Raw genomic sequence first — 14,877 nt, 5'->3', positions numbered from 1 at the left:
AGCATCAGCAAACACATTGCAGATTTCGGAACTAAAAGCAAACAGCAGTAAAAAAGGACAGGAGATACTGAGTAATAATGTTTGTCATTCGGTGACGTTAAACCTAAGTGCACAAGACGTGTGACCAGTTTATGTCACACCGATATTCTACAGCACTGCACGTAATGTATCCAAGCACAAATGAGCAATATTTCCCTCATGCACTGTTGTGTGTTGCTGTTAGCGTAGGACAGTGCTTATTTTATCTAAGACAAGATTGGAGGGTGTTCAGGTTTTTTCTTTCTTTATATGGAATTATTTTATGTTACATATCTTTTTGTTTACAAGCACACATGCATAAGTTAGTTATTTACTGAAAAAGAACTCAGCTTTTTACTTGAAAAAATATTTAAAATCAGTGTTTGTTTTTGTTGAAATTCCTATTTAGGCTGAGATGAATAATTTATGTTAAAGAACTAACCTCATTGGGAAAGTTTCCCGTAACGTTTGCTCTAATCCTGCTAACTATTGTCATCTCTATGTACTGTTGCACTGAATACATTTGGGGTACTTTTGACTTTGATTAACAGTATTTTCTTCATATTTCATTTTTCATTCTTTGTTTCTTTCGCTTTGACTGCCAAGTTAATGTAGAAAGTCGTGTGCGACTCAAACCTTCAAGGAACCAAAGCACAACGATAAAGTGTGAAGATAATTTTAATTGCGCATAATTTGCAGAGACAGTGTTTTTCTACAGTGTTACATTATATTTACCCATCCGTCCAGAACGTTGTCATTGCTATCATCCATTACTGAATGTAAATACAAACTACACAGTCTGAAAATATGTTCATTGCACTGTTTAGGAGCAACGGTAATAAGTCACTAATATAATCATAATACTTTATGGCCAACATTATAGTCTTTTATTGAAGTAGATTGGATGATGTTAAAGTACGGGATGATTAATGTTTCACTGAGTTAAAATGTTTACTCTATAGTCCTTATATTGTCAGATTACATTTATATATATATATATATATATATATAGAACTGCATAATCTCAGAATGAATGTTGATCTGACTGTCAATGGTTTCCTTAGCCCTTAGAATTAGAATATGTATTACCAGTACTAGAGGAAATGATTGTCGTGAAATTGTTGTTTTACAGGCAACATTCACAATTTGCTTGGCCACCACTGCAAATTTTTTATTTTTTTATTTTTTATTTTAAGAGAGAAAATGTCAACATTTGAATTATGTGGATGTCCTCAGATTGGTCTAAATATAATTTGTACATTGTCATTCTTCTGGACTGGAGGAACAAACGCACCACAAAACAGGCAATGAGAATGGCTGGAATATCAATTCATAGATTGTCTTCAATTATGTGAAACTCTAAATATATTTGTGTCTTAAGCACAGATATTGACCGAGTTTGTACCATCCATGAACTTAATTCTGAAGTGTTGTCCATTAACTGTAAACTGCAGATACTGTTTTGCTGGCGATCCATAGTGCGTGTGTGCCCCCTAATGGCAGGCGTCTGTATGATTTAAGTCTTTTAATGAGTATTCAGCAGACCATAAGACGATAAAGCACAAATTAGTTCTGTTGTATACAGACGGCAGCTTCGTTGTAAAATGAAGGTGTGAACACATTTTCAACTCACCAACAGCACATTGATTCGTAACGTTCCCCCTATACTCTGGTGAATAGAAGACAATCTTAACTGTGTCTTCTACCTGTGAAGCACATCGTTTACACGCTTATAGCCACACATAAGGTAGAGATCAAATACATAATGACTCAGTCGTGGTAAGAGTTCACCAGCGCGGAGGAACTGAAGGTTATTTTCCTCCCGGCCATCGGTTTTATTGGCATGCTGCTTCTCTTGGGCACATTGATTCACAATTAAATTTTGATGGTTGATATTTGAAGGTGGAACAACAGTAGCTGGATACCAAAAAGAAATCTGTTAAATATAAATCAGAATTCACGTTTATGTATTGCTTAAATCTTTTTCTTTTTTTTCCACCTTCAAATTCCACATTGCCAAAAGTCTGCATGAGGTTTGTAAGGAAATGACCTCTAAACACATTTGTTCATTGGCTGGATGCTCTTTTTGAATTACATTCATATTTACATTTTAAACTTTGAAAGAGATCAGAAATGCTTATGATTGTGCAACTTTGAATTAACCGTGCCAAATCACTGACAAACCTGTCCCGCTGGTCAAAAGTCAAATGATGATGCTCAAAATTACAGTAAGAATACCAACAACTTCTAAGATGCTTTGCATAGGCTTGTAAAAAACTTTAATCTTCTGTGAAAATGTATGCATTGCTGACACACACACACGCACACACACACACACACACACTCACATGTAAAAAGATGCAACGCATCTTCCAATAAATCTGACAATGTAACAAATGATTATTGGTCTCTTCGTACAGTAATGGTACTACAATGGTATTACAGATGGTGTGACAAAAAAAATATTATGATGTATCTCTTTGTCAAATGCTTTTATTGGTTAATAAAGTTTTATCCTGCATCAGTAATAACACATGCTTTTGAGCTCAATCTGAAACTTTCGCAAGTCCAACTGGTCCTGGATAAAACTGTGGTGTCCAGAGTCAGACCATACGTTGTCACGTAACCCATATAAATGTGTTGTGCCACCTTTTTGTGTGCAGGATGTGTTTTTTTTTTTTTTTTACTTATACACATGCCTTGCATAAGGCTATTTGCTCCTTAATGTAGTCTCTGCAGGGGCAAATGCGAGTTAAGGACTCGTGAGATCTCACACAGCTGAACAGCAATGCGTCCGACTGGAAGAGGCAGTGCTGATCTTTGACGCTGTAGGCCGGAAGCACCAAGTAGTGGGCAGAAAGCTCTGATGTTTCACACTTTACGCCGTAACTGAAAAAAACGAACACAAAAAAGTTAGAACACTGAACCCGAACCCAAATCCCTCCTTCAGCTGCAACGATTGACAGTTCAAGCCCACGAGGTATTTGAAGGAGCGATGGTCCCCGTAGAGACAGGGGCCTTAGATTGGTTTCTCAATAACTTTGAACTTGAAAACAACATGGCTTTTATTAAAAAAGAAAAACTTTAAATGCAGTTCTTGCCAAATTGTACTGAATGTGCTCACTAATTGCAAGTTTCAAACATCACACACACACACACAGAAATACATAGAAATTAACTCTTTGAGTGCCATTCACGTCTAAAGACATTTTTTGAAGCCCTTTAACCTTTCATTTGGCAGGTTTTCCGTTTGCATAGTCACAGTAAACACAGTATATCCTGTGGGGCTTGGAAAATCTGGGAAAATACATGAAAACTGGGGCACTCAGCATATAGTTGCGTCGATAATGGCTGGCACTGGGTCAAATCTTACCTGGCAACCTGGCGAGCGTTGTTAAGATGTGAGAAGAAGGCAGGTTCACAGATTAACCCCTTATTCTGACAAGCCTGTTTACAGGACGTGTTGATCTCGGCCTTCACAACCTGAAGTGCTCTCAGGGGAGGCCAGCTGCGCGTGTTGTGGCAGAAGTCCTGAGAACAAAATGAGAAAACAAGATTCTTTGTCTCATTAAATATCTTCTTTTTTTTTACCAGACCCAAAACCCCTTTTCCTCTGACCTGTTTTTCGATTAGGATGTTGACCCTTTGGAGCATTCCTTCAGAGGTAAACTCGTAGGGCACGTAGGGTTCAATCTGAATAGTATATGTAAAAATTATAATTATGTATATGAAATGATGCAGTCTATATTCATGATAGATAGATAGATGTGATAGTACTTACAGTCTGAGTTAAGATAGCAGTAAGCGCTCTCTCCACCTCTGTTAAATTATGTATATCTACCGTCCATACATAGGGCTCTCCGATGGACTCGGCATAAGGATTCTGGGACGTCAACTGAAGAATAGATTTTCCAGTAAATGGAAATATTCAAGTCATGTGCAACTACTTGATATTTGAAATGTGCTTGAATCGATATTAACACTGTGACATCTCACCTCTCTGATGGTAGGCTTTCCCTTGAAGTACTGTGGAGGGCGAAACCTGGGGTTCAGGAAAGCACAGCCATTGGCTAAGGCTTCCAAAGGGGCGGGGCCTTCATATGGGAGTGATAATCCTACAAAAACCTGCAACAGACCACAGATTGAAAAAAAACATTACATGGAACTTTACACATGACTGATGTATGTTCCTCTGCCACTGAGCAATGAGTATTTTCTGCTCGCCCTTTGATATTGTTTTGTTTCCCTGGACAACCAGCATGTGCTCCTTTGGCGTTATCTTGTTTAGGATTTTTGTTTGTTTGTTTAGGCAGTGTTTTTCTGTTGAAACTATTTCAGGTACCTGGCCATCTATTATTATCTTTCGTTTTGTATATACAGTATTTTCGTTGTTTGATTTTTATTAAAATGAAAACTATTATTGAGTTTGCCTGCTCCGCATTCTTGGATCCAAATCCTTGCCCGGCTCATAACACCCCATTTACGAATTTATGAATTGTGATTTACTTTTACTTTTCATGGTTGGTGTATAAAGATACCAAGAACAACTTATAACCTTTTGATGATAATCCAGATCACTATATGGATCGTGTAAATCCAGTTTAGAGGTGGATGAGATGCTTGGTGGAGGTCTGCGCTCTCCGAGTGCTTGTCTGGTTGTTAACAGACCAGCATTAGCTGGTATGTTGACTCAATTAGCTAAGATAAGTTCTATGTGTGGCTGATTGTCTGTCTCTGTGTTGCCCTGTGATGAACTGGCGGCTTGTCCAGGGTGTACCCCGACCTCTCGCCCATTGACTGCTGAGATAGGCTCCAGCTTGGCCCGCGACCCGATAATGGACAAAGCGGTTGGAAAATGAATGATTGGATGAACATTGAAAATGAAGGGACTCAAACTTTTCAGATGCTCACCTTGCTCTGCCTTAACAGGTTATGCACTTCAGAGCCCTTGATGATTCCATGGTTTTTCACATATCTGGGAATGCGACCACTTCGGTCAACCGTCCCATGAATGTCCAAGTATTTATGGATGACGTTCAGATAAGCCTCTTTACCCTACATTGCAACGAGACAATAAACATCTCCTTTATTGAAGACGTATTTTACTGGGGTGTCAACAAACCCATAAATACTACAAAAAAACAAGAAGTCAGAAAATGTAGGAAATGATGAAAGAAAAACTTTTTTATCACAACATTTTTTTTTGCTGGCTAATCTGATTAATTGTTACCTTCCAAATAGTGGCCTTTTTTCCATATACAAGTGCCTGATTTGCCTTTCTGGTGGAACTTAGTGGTGACCCCACAGGGCTCTGCACAGTAAGGCCCAGGAATGTGTTGTCAGGCGTATGTGCTGCTCCCAATAAGGCATGCAGGGAATAAATGAACTCTTTAATTGTTAGATTAATATAGAAATTTCAGTTCTCAGATCTAGAACTATATGCCACAGATTAGATTAGTTTGTTGGGAAAGATAAAGAAGAACAAACGCACGGAACATGGTGTAGAACTGCATTGGGATCATGTTCAGGCTGCCATATGGACTCCTGAGGTTGTGCTTTCTGGCCCAAGCTGCGTGATTGAAGTCCGGCTCTGTGCCAAAACAGTCCAACACGCGCATCATACACCTGGTTGACACACAAAGATGCACAAATACACTCAAGAGTATATTTGGTGATTTCATTTTGACGCATCTTACGTTCCACTCCTTGCTCCCTGGCTGTGGCTACTGTGTACTCTCACTCTTACTTAACTGACAAGCATATTGACATCATATCATTCGAATCCATACTCACTGGTATCTGATCCAACTTGTTCCTAGTAATGGTTTAATCAGTCGAAGACCGATGATGTCTGTATATATCAGGCTCAACTCCACTGAAGGTAGAGATGGACACCCGTCTGTATTTGTCCTGACAAATCTAGACAGAGATGAATAGAAGCGTGGGTGCACAGGAGCAGAGTGGGAACGCATAGCATGCATGCAAAGTTAAACTGTGAAACTGTCTAAAGCACATGGTTGATTCATAAATACCTACTTCTGGAACTCAGATACGGAGGCTGAAAGGTGAACGTGGTGTCCCAGGATGTGAAGGGTGGAAATGAGGTCGCTCCACTGGACGAGTTCACCAAGTGGGCCCCCGCTGAAGGCCCCCTCTGCCATAAGAGTACGTGCTTCTTTTGTCATTGCCCCGGGATACACCAGAATCTTGGGGGTGGAAATATACTTTTAGATAGAAAGATAATGAAATGAATGTTTTTAACAATAGGACTAATGCATCCTATCAAAAGTCTTTTGGACATAATCAGGCAGAGGGATTATTTGCTTTCTACCACGTCACCACAAGTTAAAGTTAGTGAATGCTACATAAGCTATTGACTTAAAGGTCACCTCTATAATTGGAAGGGCACCTTCAAATGTAGGGAGTTTTACTATCTTTGCAAATGAGGGCACCAAAATATAAAAATCTGATTAAAAAAACCATAATGCTGTATGAAAAAAATATATATAAGCATAAAATGAGGTTTAAATTTCTTTTGCAGGTATTTGTTGCAGAATACTAGGGGTGCTCCTTTATCTCTGTGACTTAGAAATGATTTTCATCTGGTGAGAAAAATCAGCAGGATGATCATAGTAGCAGTGCAGACACAAGGAGAAGAGACAAATTACATGTTTCGCTGTCCTCTGTGTGAGAGTGTATTTGGCTGAAAATGAACGTCCGGCCTCGACCCAAGTATCTTCCATGCTGAGAATTCTTTGGTGAATCCATTTGAACGTCATTCTGCCTTCCATAGAGGGGTATAGCTTTGTCAAACTGTCCCGTATCACCGCATGCTCAGCCTTCACCTGAAAATCAACAAAGCACAAGGCATCTTTTACAGACGTGGCAAATCAGCAAACCTGGCAAGAGCGAATAAGAGCCCCGCCCTCTGTCAAAAGGTGTTTTATGGCCTTGCCCTCCTTGTGAACTAGTTAGCTTACACAAACTGACATCACATAGCATTACATGACATCGCCCCACTCACTCTCTTAGTGGATTCTTCAGCCATCATCATCCAATCTTCATCAACAGGTGAGTTCGTTCATATTTCTTAATTAACTTTTATTAATCTTGGTGATATTTGTGATTTTCATATTTATTAATTTTTGATTATCTTTCATTATGCATTATTTATTATTATTATTAGACTCAGCAGTCCGCACATGAAAGACACAGGACACTCCTTTGAGGACAGTCATGTCCAGGATTTATCCAGGGAAGACAGATGGTTTGAGAGAGTGAAAGAAGACATTTTGGTCAAACTGGAGAAACCATCCCTGAACAGAGGAGGAGGATAAAGACACCATCTATTATCCACTGGCAATGCAGTATGCAGTAAAGCCATAACCCCAAGCCTCACCTGGGTGCAGCTCATCAAAACAGCTCACCTGGGGAGGTGCGGGACAACACCTTAAGAATGGTAACACCTATACTGAGTCTTATTGTCTTTGTGTCTTTGTTTCAATCGTTTATGTTGTTTTTCTGCTCCAACAGGAGTATCTGGAGTCAGTTAAAACTGAAGAAGCCTCTTAGTCTTGGAACCTTTTTATAAGGAAAATAAAAGTGCTACATTTGTATTTTCATTGTAAGCATGTTGGGGGAAAAAATGGTACTGAGGTGCATGAAGCAATAGATAAACTGGCAGATAACAAAGCTGATGGTCCAGATAGAATCACTGCAGAGCACCTAAAGTATGCTAGCCCGAGGGTCTCTGTCCTGCTTGCCTTATGTTTTACAGGCTTATTGTCGCATGGGCTGCTGCCTGACTCCATGTTGCATGTTACGCTGGTGCCAGTGATTAAGGATAAGACAGGCAAGGTGGGGAGCCTGGATAACTACCGGCCGATTGCTCTTGCTAGTGTAATTTCTAAGGTTTTAGAAAAAATCTTATTGATTCGCTTAAGTCCTTTTCTTAACACCACTGACGATCAATTTGGGTTTAAAACCAAGCATGGTACTGACATGTGTATTTATGGTCTGAAAGAAGTGATTGACATGTATAAGGCTAAAGACTCCTCTGTACTGGTGGGCTTCATCGATGCCTCTAAGGCATTTGACCGTGTGAACCATCGGAAGCTGTTCCTGACGCTGAGGGAGAGAGGTGTGCCAAACGGTCTCGTTAGAATCCTGGCATATTGGTAGGCAAATCAGACCATGCAGGTTAGGTGGGGAGGTAATGTGGTCTCTCCTCCTTTTACTGTGGGGAACGGTGTCCCCCAGGGTGGGCTTCTTTCGCCGGTACTTTTTAACTTCTACATGCATGATCAATGCATGATCAATCACTTCATGTGTGCTGACGACCTGGCCATATTGTCACCGAGCAGTGCTGGCTTCCAGCAGCTCCTGGACATATGCACTGGCTATGGTATCAGGTTTGATGTTAAATATAATGCCAAGAAGAGTATTTCTTGGCATTATCATGGTCTGCAGAACCAGAGAGGATAAGGGTTTGGACTTCCCAAAATTTTATCTGTCAGGGCAAGTGCTGTCTGTCTGCAGCAGAACTAAATATCTGGGCCACATCATCAATGACCAGCTGGGAGATGATGATGACATCATCAATGACCAGCTGGGAGGTGATGATGACATGTATAGACAGCGGCGGATGCTGTATGCACAGGCAAACATGCTAAAGAAGAAATTTAGTTTTTGCTCTGAAGCGGTCAAAGTCACGCTATTCAGGGCCTTTTGTACGCCACTCTATACTGCCCCCTTGTGGATCAAGTACAAACAGGCCAGCATGCAGAAGTTGAGGGTAGCATACAATGACTGCATGCGGATACTTCTCAGGAAGCCAAGATGGTCCAGCGCCAGTGAAATGTTCTGTGGTGCCGGGGTTAACGCCCTTAATGCTCAGCTGAGGCACCTGTCATACAGGTTTATATGTCGGCTGCATGACTCAGGGAATGACATCATCAGAACACTGACTCAGCCATGCCTAAGTGCTGTGAAGTTTAACTCAGGTATTTGGTGTCACTGGTACCTGATGTTATTATAGGATTACTGTGTTTACTGTGTAAACGATGTAAATGTTGTAAATGTTATGTGTGCTTTTTAATTGGACCATTGTGTCTGCAATAAAGATTTTGATTGATTGATTGATTGATTGATTGATTGTAATGAAAGTTTATCAAGAATCAAGAATCAAGAAATGTTTATTGTCATTCAGACACTCTCATGCACGAACGAAAAACAGCACTCAGGTCCCAGCTCGAGGCACACAACAAACAGTCACCAAAAACAGACACACATTCATTCAACTTAAAACTAAATATATACACAACAGTGATTGGAGTGAACTGAGAAAAGACAATCCAGTCCTTTAAAATAACACACTATTTACATCAAATATATTTGTACTGTATTTGTTGTTCTTGCAGTACCTCTGTATTTTGTGCTGAAGCTGGGAGGATTTTCCGTCCTGGAAGAACAGGACACCAGGACTCTATCTTCACAAAACATAGACACAAAGAGAGCACTGTTAAACCTGAACAAGCACAAAAACATTTCCACTCCAGTAATTTCCTGTCTTTATTAAGACTAGGGAATTATTGTCTTTATTAAATTAAGGGAATTTCAGTTCCCTTTCATTCATCTCTCCACGAAGCTCTGCTGTTTACAGTAACGTTTACAGCACATCCATGTAAATAAAGACATCCAGGCATCAATGCTGTAATCATGTAATAGTTCCTCACAGATTTTTCTTTGCACTTTACACCCATAATAGCACTACAGTAGAATGCTGTTCAGATTTCATTGTGAATTTACATCCAGATTTGACAGTGGAAGTGAGAGGAGATCTTGGGTACCTCGCTGAGATAGATGAGGATGGAGCACATAGAGCCATTCACCCCATGGCGTTCATAGCATGGATCAGATCGCCAAATCTTCTTCATCCACTATATATATATATAAAAAAAAAATATTATTATTAATAATAATAATAATAATAGCAGTCAACAATATCCTGCTAAAATAATACAACTTACTTGAACCCCAGTAGATTCAATACACAAACAAATGGCGTAGCACCTAGTGGTTCTTACACTTTGGCACGGATTAATTAATTAATTGAAATACACCTTTACACACATATTAAATAATATATAGCCTTATTAACTTGTTAGTAATTTGTACATATTATTAAGTTATATTTTAATATAATGCAATTAGAATGTAGATGATATGAGCTGGTTGGTTAAAAATGAGTCGGTAGTCGAACACAACTGTATTATTACTTCATTAGATTTCCTGAATATTAGGACTCGTAGATTCGAAATGATTATAAAAGCTTATAAAAAACTTCTGTTTATCATTCATGTACTAATATGCAATAAAATCACGCAAATTGTGGGCTGTACACAAAAATCTCAAATAAAGTATTAAAATATCATTTTGAAGTGTACTGAATGGGCAAAAACTGTCATGGATGGTATGATATTGAGAACGATAAAACGAATGGAAAAGAAATACAGTACCTCAATTATCATGTTACAGTGTGGGAATCCATCCATTGGTGGCAGTGGGCAGTTTTCACCATCTCTCTTTTGAATATCTAAGAGACTTGTAGCAGCAGAACGATTTCTGGTTTGGGTTCTCACTGTTCCCGAACAAGGAGTGGAAGAAAACAGGTATACCTGTTAACTTCAACTTGATTTAAATGTATTGGAAACACTGGCTGAACAATGAGCTGATTCATAGTCATTCGAGTGTTAAAGGCCCAAAATTATCTTATTAACAGTTTCAGATACGGTTTCAGGTTTTTGTGTTTAGTATCATGGCGGTGTATTTTGCTTTTGCTTTCTGTGACTCGAGCCCATCTGACCTTGGTTTTCTTTTTTTTGCTGTGATTTTTGGTTTAGTCTTTGGACATCCAGCGCCCCCCCAACCCCCCCATTACCTTTGCTGAGTGTCTTGAGTTGTGTGTTATTAAAGACTTTTAACAGCTTTTTCTTGTCTGTCTCTGCATTCTAGGGTCCTCATTCCTGCTAGTTCCAGTACGGAACGTAACAGAATTATTTTATGCTTTTTTATTCAAGCTGTAACACCTAAAGTGTATTGTTGCATAATGACTAATTTGACGATGACTTTAATTTGATCTCGGAAACAAAAGAAGAGGTGTAAAGGAGTTAAAGCAAATACAGAGTTTTACAGTAAGGAAAATTAATTCTTAAAGATGGAAAGCTGTTGCTCTCAAAAGGCACCTTTTTTCACCACCGATCTTATGCCGTTGAAGGACTCAAATTCAGCTTCAAACTGAAACCAGAAAAAACAAGGAGTTTCACATTAAGACAACCTCTGGTTTTATGTGTATAAAGCAGACACAACATGAGTTTAACATATTTTAAATGCAGTTGTGCTTCTTCCATTAAATTGGTGAGCATTAATAATTCATTGTACTGCTAATAATCAGCTCAGGATCAGGTCAGCTGTGCACATTGATGATGACATGAAGTGAGGTGAACCAGTAAAGATACAGACCAAGATGAAGTAAGACAAAAACAAACTCCAGATGAAACTGATGGCCAGTAAGGAGTATAAAATCCTCTGCTGTGTGGTTCTCCTCATCATTCAGATTCTGGGTGGCCCTTATGTCCACTTGAAATGAAAATGAGGTTATTTATATTGCATTATAAGCAATGCTGCCTCTCATGTTTGTGTAATAATGATAAGGCATGGGAAAACAGATGCATTTGGCTCGGCGAGGAGAAATAGAATACAGATGTGACGTACAAGCACAACAAACACACAAAGCCATGATGTTGAATAGTTCAAACCCAGAAGACTGCTGATTACACACTTCATTTGGCATAAAACACAGATTCATCATTCATCACAGTTGCAATGGAAATTATTACACTTATCTCAGTCGCATTATCTTTCTGATTTATTGTAGCACAACGGCATTATTAGGAAGTTTCCACACAACTAACAGTGAAGAACAGCAAAGACTTACCAGTCTAATAGGACGCACGCACACAAGAGACTCAACAAGTATCTGATTCCAAACAGAGAAATTAATCACAGGCATGTGGGTTAGGCTGTTCTTCAAGTGCTATTAATAAAACAGGGTGAATAATTATTTGACGTGTCTTTACACAACCGCAGTCATTGCATTCAGGTTCCGACTTCCGCTTCAGAAAAAAAACAAAAAAAACAGTTCTTTACCTTCAACCAGAATACATGCGGTTACGGGTTTCCATACAAACAAGCATAAACTAGTTAAGTTCATAATATGCTTGATGTGAGCTGTCAATTCTTACATTCTCCCACTTGCGACAACTAACTTGACAAATCATAAAAACTCTTAAGACTAAATCCTCTTCATTAAATGACACAAATCATTGGCGAGCCCGAACATCAAGCCCTCTGCCATCTGGTTGATGCTGTTATCTCAGGTTTCTTTTGTTGTCGCGTAACAAAGGCAATGCACTTTGTCGTATGCAGGACGCCTCGTTCTCAGGTAAACACTGAGACTAACGTGTGCAAGAGAGGCTCATCCTGCGCTTATTTATGAGGAGGATGTAAACAGGGTGTATGTAAGAGGACAGCGACTGCAGGGAGACAGTTGAACTCTCTCCCCTGTGGTAATAACAGAGATACATTGAATTATAGGTGAGAACTGAAACGATGGGCCAGACGTGTTTGCACCTCCTGACGGTGATGACACTCGGCTGTCTGTCGTGTGACGGAGACAAGAGGAAGGTTGTTTCCTTCACTCCACGAAACCAGATGACCTTTAGAGGCTCGTTGTATGAGTTTGTGAGTCTCCAGCATACTTTCCTCGGTGCCCAGGCTTGGTGTGAGAAACGTGAAGGACACCTGGTATTTATTCCAGATGAAGAAACGCAATATTTCCTTCAAAAGCACTTGGACCCCCAAGTGGACGCGTGGATTGGAGCCGCATCCTCCAGCTCCACATATCTCCAAAGATTTCCAACTGATGAAGGTAATGTTTATTTTTGTGTATCATATAATGTAATATAAAATATATATATTTATCATCATCTATGGAAGAAGAAGCTTTTATTGTTATTTTACAATTTGTACAATGAAATTACAAGGTCAGAATGGAGAGTTAGTCCTGAGCGGGCGGCCGCTAAGGGCCAACCTAACCAATAATAACCCATGACCTTCTCGATGTGAGGTAACAGCACTAACCACTGTGCCACTGTGCCGCCCAAAGCTTCTCTCACGCAGATGCTGAATTTTGTGTTTGACTATTTGCTGTTTTATTTAGTCGAGTCCTTGTGTCATGTCTTGTGTTTATTTTTTTTCCTGTTTTCGTGTATCTTGTGTTGTTTCCCTCTCGATTCTCCCATCACTAATGAGTATCTGATGTCATCCATCTGGACCTGTCTGCTCCTCCCTGTGCTTTCACACAGGACATTTAGTCCCTATAGAATCTTTGCTCTGATCGGGGTATTCCATTTCCTGATAGAAATGTTGGACTTTGTTTCCTTGTTTTAGTCACCGCCGTTCTTTTGACTCAGTTGTCCGTTGGTTTTTGTAAATGAATTCACTGAGCTGGACTTGCTTGTCCATGCTCCTCTCATGTTGTCTGTAGATGGGTCACATATTTAAACTGATTGCATGCTGCATCTTATGTAACAAGCACGCCCTGCTGAGCTGGAAACAAAGTATTGAATACTCGAGCAAAATGGTTCCAGGCAATGGACTGCAGAGATCTGGTTGAATGATGTGTCTGTAAAACATAAGATAAATAATTACTACTTTATTACAACTAATTTTCATCAGATGTGTTTCTATAGTCCGTTTCAGTGAAAGAAGATGGATTCAAGGTGTTATATAACTGGAATAAACTCAACTCAAGAGTGGCAGGGTGATCAGATGAGAACAGTAGAGACATATTCTCTTAATGAGGTGAAGAGACAGAAGTATGGGACACTCCCTTAATGATCCTTACTACTGAAAAGAAACCCTGAAAATCTATAAAAAGTTTAATCTGAAGGAACTGGACTTTTTTTTTGTGAGTTCACCAAAACATTTAGCCGCTTCAGCTTCAACCGTCAAAGAAAACCATGACCCAGACAAAGGAGAATCCACAGCAACAACCCCCCCCCCCCAAAACAAATACACAGGAAATGTATTGACATTGTCAGGGACTTCAACTTGGATTGTGTAAATAAAAAATCAAAAACCCCTGATTATGCTTAAAAGTGATCTGTTCCATTCTCAGGTCCTCTTGTTTGGTTGGATGGTTCACATATCACATATTCCAGATGGGCGAGCAGCCCAGAGCCAGGAGCAGCTTGTGGACACATACAGCAAGACTCTGGCTTCCGATGGAAAGCCACAGCAAACTGCAATATCAAGCTAAATTTCATTTGTCAGTACGGTACGTAATCTACCTCAGACCTCAAAGTGAATTGCACTACGATTAATTATCACTATTTTTTGTTGTTGCTTTTGCATTTGTCGTAGAGTCTGCGAGATTTATTGTACGGGGAGGTCAACACACTACTCTGCGCTGTTATCCGGGTCAAGTTTTAATGATAGACAGCGGGTTCTACTGTCGATCTGCACCCGATCCACTGACGACACCCACTCAGCTTCAGTGTGGCTGGGTGGATGTCACAGAACCATTAGCAGGTAAAACACACTCAACATGTATTTTTTACATTTACAAAATTGACACAAATCAGCACCGCTTGTATTAAAGTTTGTTATCTTTAACAACACTTTATGCTTGAATTTTCTTTTATGTGATCTGATCTGCACAACAAGCCACTCAGAAACACTCTGACGTAGGTGCTGGGCACAAATGAGTGATATTTAATCCTTTTCTGCATGCAAGCG

General features: G+C 39.6%; 1 protein-coding gene across 1 annotated transcript; it reads right to left on the bottom strand.

The window, feature by feature from the left end:
• Positions 1-2,495: 2,495 nt before the first annotated feature.
• Positions 2,496-12,169, bottom strand: LOC137902466 (alpha-1,6-mannosylglycoprotein 6-beta-N-acetylglucosaminyltransferase A-like). Its single transcript, XM_068746555.1, has 17 exons — positions 12,156-12,169; positions 12,014-12,017; positions 11,262-11,313; positions 10,536-10,657; positions 9,867-9,956; positions 9,441-9,506; positions 6,687-6,863; positions 6,055-6,224; positions 5,812-5,937; positions 5,510-5,643; positions 5,249-5,370; positions 4,930-5,073; positions 4,015-4,143; positions 3,800-3,913; positions 3,637-3,711; positions 3,392-3,549; positions 2,496-2,907 (listed from the first exon to the last, which is right to left on the bottom strand). The coding sequence occupies exons 1-17, from the start codon at positions 12,167-12,169 to the stop codon at positions 2,706-2,708; spliced, it is 1,899 nt and encodes a 632-aa protein (XP_068602656.1). The 3' UTR covers positions 2,496-2,705.
• Between the last annotated feature and the right edge of the window lie 2,708 nt (positions 12,170-14,877).

The sequence above is a fragment of the Brachionichthys hirsutus genome, chromosome 12 (genome assembly GCF_040956055.1).
Source record: "Brachionichthys hirsutus isolate HB-005 chromosome 12, CSIRO-AGI_Bhir_v1, whole genome shotgun sequence".
Classification (NCBI taxonomy): domain Eukaryota; kingdom Metazoa; phylum Chordata; class Actinopteri; order Lophiiformes; family Brachionichthyidae; genus Brachionichthys; species Brachionichthys hirsutus.
This window is presented reverse-complemented; position numbering and strand designations above follow the sequence as displayed.